General features: G+C 36.5%; 1 protein-coding gene across 4 annotated transcripts in view; it reads right to left on the reverse strand.

Annotated features, from left to right (window-relative positions):
- Positions 1–4,772: 4,772 nt before the first annotated feature.
- PPP2R5E (protein phosphatase 2 regulatory subunit B'epsilon) overlaps positions 4,773–14,120 on the reverse strand; it is a 174,586-nt gene continuing 165,238 nt past the window's right edge. For all 4 annotated transcript variants that reach the window (XM_025391834.1, XM_025391836.1, XM_025391833.1 and 1 more), the window contains one exon: positions 4,773–9,513. In XM_025391834.1, the coding sequence (XP_025247619.1) occupies positions 9,414–9,513 (100 nt within the window). In that variant the 3' untranslated portion in view covers positions 4,773–9,413. The remainder of the gene's footprint in view (positions 9,514–14,120) is intronic.

The raw sequence follows: 14,120 nt of genomic DNA on the forward strand, positions 1-14,120 counted from the left end.
CAGTATATAATACATATAACATACAAAACTTGCAAACATACACAACATATGTTAGCTGACTTTTTATGTTACTGGTAAAGCTTCTGGTCAGTAGGCTATTAGCAGTTAAGCTCTTGGGGAGTCAAAAGATTTTCAGCTATGAGGGGAGTCAATGCCCCTAATGCCCATGTTGTTGAAGAGTCAACTGTTTATGGCAAAATTCGTGACAGTGATATGTAAATGGCTGATATGTGGGAAACTATAATAATCTTGACTTAGCATGATGCCTGATATGCAGAATAGATATGTGTCAGGGGAAAAAGCTACGGTTCTCCATAACATAACCTTTGAGGGAAAATCTGCTTTCAGAATATCTGATTGAAATCCTACTAAACCTCCTCTTGCAGATAAACATGATAAAATCTAGCCAAAATACAAAGAATAAAGTGCAAAATACAAAGGAAGGAAAGCAACTAGAAAGCCCTGAAAAGCATATTCTGGAGGGAAGTCAACTCAGGAAGAAAAGGATGATATTGGGTAAGGTTTCCACGCTTATGAGTTTTAGGCTGAGAGTCAACACTACGTGAGGTAGAACACCAACAGAAAAACTGTCTTTCTAGTCTGAAGAATCAGAAGAGAGAGTTCAGGGCAACCATAGACACTGGGAGTGAGGGCATACCCCACAAAAGAGAGACTCAGAAAAGAGCAAACCAAATCCTGCATATAACTCAGCCCAAATCTATGGCTAATCCGGCCCTTGCATACACAGAACAAACTGCAGGGAAGGATAAAATAATTGAACTGAGATTTGAGCTTCAGCTGCTGCCCCAGAGGAGGTGGCAGTTTGAGTCCTTCCAAGTTAATTGTTGGCTAAAACAAAATAATCAAAATTCTTCAGAGGAATACTACAGAATACAAAGTTCCCATAACATAATATTCAATATAACCAGGACAGGATCCAAAATTGCTTGACCTATGAAAAAACAGGAAAATGTGACAAATTCTCAAGAAAAAGACTTAAAAACAGATCCTGAGATGACCCTGATGTTGGAATTTGCAAACAAGAAATTTATGACAAATATTCTAATTATGCTCAGTGATGTTAAGAGATACAGTGAATGATGAGATAGGCAATCTCAACAGAGAAAGAGAAACTATAAAAATGAACCAAGTAGAAATTCTAAGGTAAAAAATGCAATATCTAAAAGAAAAAAAGTACTGTATGGGTTTAACAGCAAATAAAGATGACAGGAAACAACCAGTGAACTTAAAGATAAATCAGTAAGTTATCTAATTTAAAGAACACTGGAAAAAAAAAAGACACTCTTTAAGAAAGAACATGGCACACCCACTAAGATGACAATAACAACAATGAGAAAACGAGTCCTGGCATGGATGTGGAGCGATTAGAACCCTCTGCTGGCAAGAATGTAAAATAATGCAGCTGCTGTGAAAAAGTTTGACAGTTTCTCAAAAAGTGAAACAGCAATTCTACAATTACCAAAAAGAATTAAAGAATTAGCCAAAAGAATTAAAAATAGGTATTCAAACAAAAACTAAAATGAATGTTCCTAGAAGCACTATTTATAAGAGCCATACAGTAAAAATAACCTAAATGCACATAAACTGATAAATGAATAAAGAGATGTGGTATATCCATAGGACAGGTTATTCAGCCATTAAAAAGAATGAAGTACTGATACATGCTACAACATAAATGAACCTCAAAAATATTATTCTAAGTGAAAGAAGTCAGACACAAAAGGTCACATATTATATGATTCTATTGATATGAAATATCCAGAATAGGTAAATCCATAAAGGCAGAGAGCAGATTAGTGGTTGCCAGGGGCTGAGAGAAGAATAGGAAGTGACTGCCTCACGGGTACTGTGTTTCCTTTTAGGGGGACGAAAATATTTTGAACTAGATAGAAATGATGGTTGCACAGTATTGTGAATATATCAAATGCCAATAAATCGTACATTATAAAATGGCTACTTTTACTATGTGAATTTCATCTCAATTAAAAACAATTTGTAATCAACAGTACCTCTGTGACCTATAGTACAATACCAAAAAGTTAATAAAGAATTAGTGTCACAGAAGAAGACAATAGAAAGAATGGGGCAGAGAGAATATATGAAAAATAATTCTTCAAATATTTGACTAGAAACTTACCACAAATACCATGAAAGATTATAAATTTAGAGATTTAAGTTCAATGATACACACACACACACACACACACAGAGAGATCTATATTCCCATCTTACAACCTACACAGATAGTTTATCCCAGAAATTTAATGCAATTAAGCACAATAAAAAAATCATATCATTTTAATATATTTAAAAAGCATTTAACAAATAACATTCTTCATGATAAAAACTCTCAGCAAACTAGAAATAAAAAGGTACCTCCTCAATCTGATAAAAGGCATCTAGGAAAAATCTACGGCTAACAACACATTTAATTAAGACTAAATGAAGAGCAATACCATGTTTATGGATTATGTCTTAGTACATTTTGTGCTGTTATAACAGAATACCAGAGACTGGGTAACTTATAAAGAAATTTATTTCTCACAGTTCTGGAGGCTGGGAAGTCCAATATCAAGGTGCTGGCATCTGGCAAGGACCTTCCTGCTTTTCATCCCAAGATGGAAGGCAAGATGGGGAGGTATAAGGGGGAGGAGAGGAGAGGGAGGGAGGGAGGGAGAGAGAGAGAGAGGGAGAAGAGAGAGAGAACCAAACTCACCCTTTTATTAAATACAATGAACCCACTCCCTGTAATAACAAACCCACCCCCAGTCTCCAGTAATGGCATCAATCCATTCATGAGAGCACAGCCCTCATGTAACCCCAATCATACTCCCACCCAGGCTTTTTTTTTTTTTTTTTTTTTTTAAACAGGCTGCTTCTAAATTTTATGTAGAAATGCAAAGGACTTAGAATACTGAGAGCAATTTTGAAAAATACAAAACTGAAAGACAACTTGATTCAAGACTATTATAAAGCTACAGCAATCATGACAGTGTGGTTCTGGCATAAAGATAAAAATATCAACCATTAGAACAGAAAAGAGAACTCAGACTTAGATACACACTTTTAAGGTAGCGTTTTGACAAGAAAGCCGTTCTTTGGGAGACTTTTCAACAACTGGCCCCACAATAACTGAGAATCCACATGGAAAAACTGCATCTAGATTCCTATTTTACAACCTACACATAAGAAAATAATCCAAGATGAATCACAGACCTCAATATAAAAGCTAAAATTATAAAGCTCTTACAGAAAAACGTAAGAGAATGTTTTTCGGCCTGGGATAGGAAAACGGGGGAAGAATGGTTTCTTAGGTCACAAAAAACAATCATAAAAGCAAATAATTCTGCCTTTCTGAGAATGTGTATGAACATGCATCATAGATGAATCAATCATGTACATTTGGACCCATTATTTAATTTGTGAGTCTCAATTTCCCCATGTGTTTAATAAGGCTAATAATCTCATTGATTTTTTTAAATAATAAAATTAAGAATCTATCCAGAGGTTCTCTCACTTGGCTGAGAGGCAATAAATGTTTATCTACTCATGTTTCCAGTGGTCCACAAAAAGTACGTGCCTAATAATAAAAAAGCAATACTATCATTAAAAAAAAAGTCAAACTAATTCCCCTTTAACTATCACATACTTTGGTCTCCCTTAAAAAAATTTAAAAGCATAATGTAAACTTAATCTAATAGAAACATTACTAATAGACATACTACTTATATAAAAATCTGTATCTTTATTGTACATTTATTTTGCCTCCATTCTTGTAAATATTTATAGACAGGAAGCAACATTATGCAAAGAATTAGATATTTTCTTAAAATCATCTCTTAAGTCTTTTGAACCCTAAAATTTTTTGTTACAAGTTTCTTCTAACTAACCAGGAGGTGATCTTCAGGTGCTACAAGTGGTTATGCTTTGAAATACAAAATTGCTGACATTTACAAGGGCTTTTCCTTTCCACACCGATTAATTTTAATATGAAATATAAATTGGTTAATTCCACATGGTTCCAAATTTGATGTAATTTAATTAGCTAAGGGAGTAGATCACACCTAAATCAAATACTTTACTTAAAAAAAAAAACTATCCTATGGTAGCTTACAGATAACTGCAAATTACTGAAAACACTTCTCATTGATTCACAGTGAGGACTATGTCCCCTCCACTTGAATCTGAGCAGGCTCTGTGACCGCCTGACCAATAGAATATGATGGAGGTGATGCCATGATAGTTTCCGAGCCCAGGCCTCAAAGAAGAGGCAGTTTTCACTTCCTGCCTCCTAGAACCCAGCTGCCATGCTGTGAGGAAGCCCAAGAAGAAAGTACTGTGAGGAAGAACTGAGACCCCTGGCTGAACTCCAAGCCAACTGTCAGCACTAACTTGTCAACCATGTAAGTGAGTCATGTTGGAAGTGAAGATTCCTGCCCCACCTGTGACACCCTGGTTGACACTCGAGGATCAGAGACAAGATGTTCTCACTAAGTCCTTCCCAAACTATAGATTTGTGATGAGAATAAATTGTTGTTCTTCTAAGCTGCTACTTTTGGAGTAGTATGTTATACAGCAATAGATACTGGACCATTTCCCAATATTACATACTCATAATCATAAACTGACTTCTCAAAATGAAAGCCTGAACATACCAACCCCACTGCCTCAAAGCTAAGTCAATCAAATCTAGTATTTGTATGGTTCAAAAGGCCACGGAGTTCAGAAACAAACAAACAAAAACAGTCAGGCACCTGAAAACTCTTCACTGCTTCTTTATTATGATGCACCCACAGTACAGAACCTCTCACACATCTGTGAAAGGGGAAGGTTACATTTCTTTTTGGGGAGCACCTTCGTTTTTGTTTCTGTTACCACTCTGAAGAAAGCAAATCATTTCCAAAGAAAAACATTTTAAATTCCAAGTGTTTAAGACTCAGCTTGTATTTTATGGTGTTTGAAAAGGAAGTAGCATGTTTTAGCCAGAGGTGGAAGATTGTTTTGTGGCATTTTACGTCTGAGGTGGATCAGAAGTCTTCACTGTCTGGTTGAACCAGTCTATAATTTTCATATGCAACTTTCCATATCAAAAATGTTTCATTTTTACCTCTACTCACAAAGAGATGCTGTTTAAAAAAACGCACACACAGCTAAATTTAAAACCGATCATGAACCACAGCATTACTAACAGGGAAAATGAACTTTTGCTGCCCTCTCCTGCTAAAACAACGAAATACTAAAATACCAAAAGATTTATGAAGCTAAAGTGAAGTCCTCAAACCAAAAGCAACAGACATGTCATTCTCATTTCAATCAAAAATCAGACAACAACCAGAAAATGCATTGGTAATATTTATATTTGAAAGTTCCCCATTGATACATGAGGTTTGGATTACAACTTATTTACAATAAGTGATTTCAAAAAAAGTAAAGAAAGAGGAAGGGAAGAGGGAGGGAGGAAAGGAGAGGCTGAGGGAGAAAAAAAAGAGAAAGGTGGGGGAAGGAGGGAGGGAAGGAAAAAAAGGAAACCTATATTCATAGACATCATAATATGGGATGTTTATTTCCAAGAGATACTACTGCTGCTATCGTGCACAAGAAGCAGCACAAATTAACATTCCGCTAGATCACAATTTGCTCAACTTTCTCTCAAGATGCACAATCCTTCTTTTAGATTTTAAAAATTAAATATAGAGGAATATAAAATGCAATGCCAATATACCTACTACAAAAATCCTTTGTGGCTCATTCCTTAACTCCACTCAGAGAAGCAGCTGAGCCAGAATACAAAAATAAAAATATTGATGTGCAAATAAAACATCAGTGATCATGTCTGGTGCCACCTTTTTGTTACAGGTGACTGTCACTTTATGATAACATTGGTAATAGCATCAAAAGAGAATCTCTTCATTTCCTGGGCCAGGTCAGTGCATCCAATTAAAAGGAAAAAAGGAAAACAAGGAAAAAAAACCACCCCAAACCCCAAAAAACTCTAAAACACTTAAAAATGCCAGTAACATCCATACATCCCTTTCCCATCCCACCCTCATCCCCACAAAAAAATAAAAAAGCTTTTAAAGCTCTAAATATACTTTTTTTGTTTCTTTCCATAGTGTGATTGAGCCTAGGGCTATACATTTAAGTATAGCAGGTGCAATTACAAGCAAGTCCTGGCTCTGCACCCTGGACTATCCCACGCATAGGAGGTACAAAATAAATTAAACCCTTTCATTTAGGCAAACAAGCCTAAGATAAAGGAGCATAACCCTGCTTGTGAGTATCCAGCGGCATCAAGGGTATTATTTCTTTCTTTTTTTTTTTTTATTATTTTTTCTTTTCTTTTATAAAAAACAGTCAAATGTTAGGGAGAGCAAAATACAATAAAATTTAAAAGGACAAAAACTCAACACTGAAGGAAAACAACTGGGGTAAGATACTTGCACAATGAGAAAAAGGAATGCATGCTTGATTCAAAGTATGAGATGGGTGAATTCACTCACATAGTTGTTCTAGGCCCACAGCCTAAGGCCTCAGCATCATTCTAAACCACAGGGTTGTTTGTACTTTTCTCTTCCAAAGACACTCTTAATCCTATCCCTGAAACCAATATGGTAAGGATAAGGTTGGAGTGATCATCACTCGCTAACTACAATATTTGCTATTTTAAAAATATATTTATATATAGTTCTGGAAATTATGAAGCAAACAAAATATAACACAAAGATGCGTTTGTCACAATTAACTCAAGTTGCAGCAACAGCAGAATTGTGGGAAGGGACGGAGAGAGAGGGCTGCTGCAAATGCAGCAAGTACGTCCTGAAATATGTCACATAGTGCAACAGTCAGATTACCTCAGTTACTCTGCGTCACCGCACACAACGTGACTATGTCACATTGTCACTTTCCATTAAAAAAGAAAAAGACAGTGTTTCTTCTCAGAAGTTGCCCTATGAATTTTAGACATATAGCTTAATTGATTCTCTAAATATGTCTAAAATTTTATTCTTCTCAGTTTGGAATGATCAACATACAAAATTGACATCAAGGAGGATAGCTGTAAGTGTTCACCTTTCCTCTTGAAGACAGGGTAAGGTGCAAAAAAGGATCCTGGCCTTTCTCATTTCAAATGACTGCATTTCATCCCAATGGGCAGAGATTCTTCATAAACCTGCGATTTTAATGTCTTCTACCTAAAAAGATGAATTAATGGCAAACAAAAGTTTATACTATCAAAAATAAATATAATGCAAAGTGGAAACTAAAGGGCTAAAATGACAAGGGCTAAAAAGGAGAAGATTTGTTAAAAATTTATTTTTTATCACTTTGTTCCAGCATTTTTAAAGTCAGTTGTTTTGTCTTTGGCAGCCTCTGCCAACTTTACAGTGAATCCCCATCAATGTTCTTTAAAAAAAAAAAAACAAAAAAAACTATTAATTCCATTAAACCACGTTGTGCCTGGTGTTGCATATGACTTTTTTTTTTTTTAACTGCTGGTTTTTTGGGGTTTTTTTTTTGGAATTAACAATGCTAATTTTGTTTTTGTTTTTTTACAAAGTTACCCAGATGACAATATCCATAATTAGCTGACTCTTACATACACACTGTGACCTGATCATCCTGAAAAACTTTATGGGGGAGAAAGGTCAGCAGTTTTTCTTCCTTTTTCTTGAAAATAATAGAACTACATATTCTACTTTATATTCAAATGTAAGGAAGAAAATATACAAGCCCATATTTATATTGTATTTCTATTAAGAGCAACAATAGTTCAAATGTTCATGTTTGCTACTATCACAATTCAACACATGAACACAGAATCAGCTCTATTCCATGAATACTGCTGGAAGTGATGGTTTAGGATTACCAACTCACTGCTGCCATGTCCATAACAAGCAAAAGCATCCTGGAAATAAACCCCCAAACACGTATCTTTCAGTACATAATAATTCAACTGCATTAGGTAAGTACATAATGTACACAAGTTTTATCAGCAGTTTGCCTACCCAAGATGTAAGATTCTTCATTTAAATACAAAGCAGAGAGCCAATAAGATATATATATATATAATACAGCCCTAGATTTTGTTTGTTTTTTTTTCCTAAACAATTTGGTCACGATGCACCTTTGATATAAAAGCATTTTTTAAACTTTATTATTAATACTCAGGACATTAGGAATTTCCAGATTTTTTTTCAGTAGCATTTGTAGAACCACTTTTGGTAACAAATACAGTAGTTAGGAATATGCATCCAATTCAGAATGCATAATAATGTTTATCCTGAATCCTTTCCGGCTAAAAACAGGGCTGGCGCTGTGATGAGATATAGAACGAGAATCTACAAAAAACACTGTAACATGTTTTTTTCCCAGAGGCTACATCCTCTTTTGCTGGAATACTTTATAAATACATATTAAAAAGTAAGGCAACAACTCCAAACAGTCCAAGCTGTTTGCTCAACTCTTTTCCCAATTAGATTTGCAATCCTGGCGATCAATTTCATGGTTGTATTGTTTAGTGTTTGTCTTTCTTATTTCAAATGGTCCAAAAGGATGTTTTTCTCGCATTTCTAAAACATCTCTGGTATGTGTGTTCAATGATATATGCAACTAATACTGGTCAGGTACTGAAGTCTGTGATGTCCCAGTGCCTGTTTTCAAAGGATTCAAGACATTGATTTGGATTCACCATAAACTGATGCATGAATCCAATATTCCCTTCCCTACTATGTTTATCACCTCTTCTAACTCCTAATTTTAAAACTGAAGGAGTACCAGGACTACCTGCTTACTGGAAAGATGTTCACCCCAGTAAACAGAACTTTTATCAGGGACTTTTATAATTCATGACCCCATTCCACATGGACATTCAACTCAGGAAGATGTGCAAAAGAAAAAGATGTCAAATTACAGTCAAGTTATCCAGAGGAGGATGTTATACAAACTTATAAGGAAATGACAGTCTTTTTTTCTTCCTTTACTATAAATACATTTAACAGCTTAGCAGAAAGACAAGCTAAATTTAAGATTGTTCACATTTGAAAATTGTATCATACTCTCTGCTAGTGATAAATAAGGAACTCCCGATAATGGAATTTTAACATAGCAATTTCATCAACAGATCTTTGAAGACCGATTTTTTTTTTTAAAAGAGGGTTAGAACAATGATTATGTTTGCAAAGTTCTGAGAAGTCCATCTACTGTCCAAACTTTGGATTGAAGTCCTTATTTTGTTTTTTCCTTTACTTAGAGACAGGTATATACAGTGCTGTTGTAATAATGAAACAAATGTGAAATCTACTGTAAAGTTGCACAATACAGAAAACTGTTGCTCCATCTTCTACTACATAAATGTGTGACTCCACAGGTTAGTAATGTCGTTGTCATTGTTTTTGTTAAGTTGGAATTATTCCATCACGTCTAAGACCTCTCTTTAACTCCAGATCCTCCAATTTTTTCCACAATTCTTCACGCTCCTTTTCTTTCTTTTTCTCACTGAGGAAGAAATACAATACAATGTAAACAGCTGAGGTTTAATGAGATTATGCAACAATGAATATTTTACAATTTCACCTTGACGCCCCTTTATACTTAGCTTAATTCAGAAAATTAACTTTAAAACTACTAAGAAACAAAAATGGGAATGACTTATATGCATCAGTTATTGTAAAATTAAGGGCATATTAGTGATTTTCACTTGCAGCTTAGTAAAAATCTTAATTCTTGTTTATCTCCAAATAGTTTACCAAAAAGGATGCTGGAGATGACACTGATACAGAGAATATAGTAGGTCAAGAAAATACATCTGCTCCTTTATTCATATCTATTTTTGCTACCTCATGTACATTTAAATTCTTCAGCAGTTTAGAAGAAACTGAAAACTTGTGATTTCACTTTTAATGATCTGAAAAGAACTTGGTCGATATTATTATGTATTAAATTTTAATGCATCAAGCCTTCAAATTGGGTTCAATATCAATTTTACTGATTTTAAATTTAGTGATTTTCAGACTTTGGGATTTCACTGTTTGGTAAAATTTCCCCCAAAAATTGGATGTCCAAGTAAGAATCGACAAACTTTATTTTGCCAAGGATATTTTAAAATTACCACATTTTTACAAAAAAAGGATTTTTTAACATCAACCAAGTAGGAAGTACATGATGCAGGAATGTAAGACTATATTCTAAGTTAAATGCATTCACATTTATTAAAAATAATTCACTGCACTGTCTCTGGTTTTTCCATGTTGCAGTGGACCAATAAAAAGCAGACCCAGGCTGGGCACAGTGGCTCATGCCTGTAATCCTAACACTTTGGGAGGCCGAGGCAGGCGGATCACGAGGTCAGAATTTCGAGACCAGCCTAGCCAGCAATGGTGAGATCCCGTCTCTACTAAAAATACAAAAATTAGCTGGGCATTGCGGTGTGTGCTTGTAGTCTCAGCTACTCAGGAGGCTGAGGCAGGAGAATCGCTTGAACCCAGGACGTAGAGGTTACAGCAAGCTGAGATAGCACCACTGCACTCTAGCCTGGGTGACAGAGCGAGACTCCATCTCAAAAAAAAAAAAAAAAAGGCCTGGTGCAGCGGCTCATGCCTGTAATCCCAGCACTTTGGGAGGCCAAGGCGGGCAGATCACAAGGTCAGGAGATCGAGACCATCCTGGCTAACACGGTGAAACCCCGTCTCTACTAAAAATACAAAAAACTTAGCCAGGCGTGGTGGCGGGCACCTGTAGTCCCAGCTACTTGGGAGGCTGAGGCAGGAGAATGGCATAAACCCGGGAGGTGGAGCTTGCAGTGAGCCGAGATCACGCCACTGCACACCAGCCTGGGCGACAGGGCAAAACTCCATCTCAAACAAAACAAAACAAAACAAAACAAAACAAAACAAAATTTAAAAAAAAAAAAAAAAAAAAAAAGGCAGACCCAGATTAACATTCATAAATCCAGGAATTCAGATAATCCCTGAAAATGGGGGCTCCACGATCTCAGGCATGGGGATATAATCCATGCACTACCTCACGCAGCAAGGATTAAAACTTTAGCCACAGTACAATTTCTACTCAGGGAAATCCACATGGGTTGAGTGAAATTTGTATGTAATTCCAATGCCTCATTTTTTAAAACATTATAACCAATGTTTTTAAAAGGTATATTAATAACTTTTAATTAATAGAGCAATAGAGATTAATCTTCATCCCCTCCAACTCCCAAAAAACTCTAGAAAAACCTAAGTAATTTCATATTCTTATTTCACTAGAGACTTGAGGAAATGTTGAATTATAATACCATAATAGTCTGGTATTAACCAGAAATGTTTGAGACCATATGGGAGCACAAGTCAGTGGAACTCTTTACAATACATGCTTATGGCTTACTAAAGCCATATGGTAATTAATATCACTTAATAGGTAATATTTTCATAACTTAGGCCTTGTTTACCATAATTAGTTTCAGCTATCTCAAATACAAATCTGCACAATATAAATTTCAGTGAGCAGAACAGTTTTCATATAATTACCTATTTGTTAATTTTGACCCTGAAAAAATGGCACTTATAGGACAGTAAGGGCAAGATTAGATAATCCTCCAATCTAATCATTACGGATTCCAGATTCTTCTTCTTTTTTTCTTAGAGACAGGGTCTCATTCTGTCGCCCAGGCTAAAGTGCAGTGGCACAATCATAGCTCACTGTAGCCTCAACCACTTGGGCTCAAGCAATCCTCTTGCCTCAGCCTCCTGAGTGGCTGGGACTACAGGTGTGCACCACCACTCCTGGTGCATTCCAGGTTCTAAACATAATCGAGCTGTTTGGCAAATTATCACTTTTTGTTTCTAAGTGCAGTCTGGGGATAATACAAGGACTAAATAAATATTAGCAAAGAACACAATTTGGATATATATAAATCAATTCTATAGATCCTGCTGACTTTCGATGAATATGACCTTTTTATTTGGAGGGAGAAGGGGATGATAAGCAAGGGCTTGGAATTTTACTCAACTAAAAAACATTTCAATGTATTTCAGGTTCACATTGCCCTAATTTGCAGTTTTAACCAATTTATGCCAAAGGTTGCAAAATTTTTTTGTGAAAAATCAGAACTTGGCGATGACCTTGAGCAGTGGGATAGAAATAACTCCCACAAGCTTAGCATTACAATAATGGAACACTAGGCATAAACGGGTTAATTAAGTGTTGACATCATTAAAATATTCATCATCTTGTTACCAAAGTGTTTTGTGTTTTTGATCAAGAGATTTATGGCAATCAATGCAATTTATCCTGTGGGGCTTTTCTTCCAACTGAGCATTATGCTTAGTTATCACATAACTCAGCATATCACATAACACAGCTTTCACACTGACAACTTCATCTTTAAAAATTCTAAATATTGCTGATATAGTTATTGTCACCCCCAATCTTTCCCACTTTTCTCTCTCCCTGTAGGTGGAAATTTTAACACTTAACCACACTGTCATGCAGGGGATATTGTCAAATTCTCTTCTAATTTCAATTTTACATAGCACTGATGTTGGCATATGTATCTAACAGTGTTAACTACTTATTCCACCCACCATTTTCAGATTTGTAATATTTCAAAATTTGATCTGAACTGAAACCATTAACTTCTCGCCATCCTGAAGTAAAACTGTCCATTCAGTTATTCTCTGATAGTACCAAATACATTTCTTCATTCTCTTGTCCTATTCCCACACCTATGGAGAAACCAGTGTTTCCATCTGTCAGTACACCCTTCTATTGCTCATTTGACAAATTATTATCCTTGCTTTTAAAAACCCATTTTTTCTTTTTTTTTTTTGAGACACAGTCTTGCTCTGTCACCCAGGCTGGAGTGCAGTGGTACAATCTCGGCTCACTGCAAGCTCTGCCTCCCAGGTTCACGCCATTCTCCTGCCTCAGCCTCCCGAGTAGCTGAGACTACAGGTGCCTGCCACCACGCCCAGCTAATTTTTTGTATTTTTAGTAGAGACAGAGTTTCACATCTCCTGACCTCGTGATCCACCCGCCTCAGCCTCCCAAAGTGCTGGGATTACAGACGTGAGCCACCGCACCTAGCCTTTTTTTTTGAGACGGAGTTTCGCTCGTTGCCCAGGCTGAAGTGCAATGGCACAATCTCTGCTCATGGCAACCTCCCCTTCCCAGGTTCAAGTGATTCTCCTGCCTCAGCCTCCCGAGTAGCTGGGATTACAGGCATATGCCACCATGCCTGGCTAATTTTGTACTTTGTAGGAGAGATGGGGTTTCTCCATGTTGGTCAGGCTGGTTGTGAACTCCCAACCTCAGGTGATCTGCCCGCTTCGGCCTCCCAAAGTGCTGGGATTATAGGCGTGAGTCACCACGCCTGGCCCCCATTTTCTCATTAAGAAAGTGCACTCATTATAAATAACTGTAATATGCCAGAATATCACAATCAACCTCATCGTTTTATCTATTCCTGGTCCCCCTAGTTAATTCTTAGTTTTTTGAGGGTTTGATCTATTTAGTTCAGATAATAATCAGAAAATAGTTTTATTACTAAAGTTCACTAAATACAAACCAAATAATTTGAGTAAAAATAAGTTCTTCAATATTTTTTTTTTTTTGAGACAGAGTCTCGCTCCAATGTCCAAGGTGGAGTACAGTGGCGTGATCTTAGCTCACCTCAACCTCCACCTCCCGGGTTCAAGTGACCTTCCCAGCTCGGTCTCCCTAGTAGCTGGGACCACAAGCACATGCCACTGTGCCTGGCTAATTTTCATATTTTTAGTAGAGACAGAGTTTCACCATGTTGACCAGGATGGTCTCGAACTCCTGACCTCAGATGAATCGCCTGCCTCAGCCTCCCAAAGTGCTGGGATTACTGGTGTGAGCCACTGTGCCCAGCCAAGTTCTTCAATATTCTTGATGAGATTCTACAAATTTAATCCTGGTTCAACTAGGATAATAATAATGAGTTTTCAGTTGCTCTAAAAGAGAAGATGTTATGCACAATGCACCTTTAATGGTATACCACAGTATTAAAATGTACCCTTGGCCTGTTTTTTAAGTAACATCCTTTAAAGATTTTAAGTTTGGGGCAAGGAGGGTTATTATGAATT

This window comes from Theropithecus gelada, chromosome 7b, assembly GCF_003255815.1.
Source record: "Theropithecus gelada isolate Dixy chromosome 7b, Tgel_1.0, whole genome shotgun sequence".
In the NCBI taxonomy this organism is placed as follows: Eukaryota; Metazoa; Chordata; class Mammalia; order Primates; family Cercopithecidae; genus Theropithecus; species Theropithecus gelada.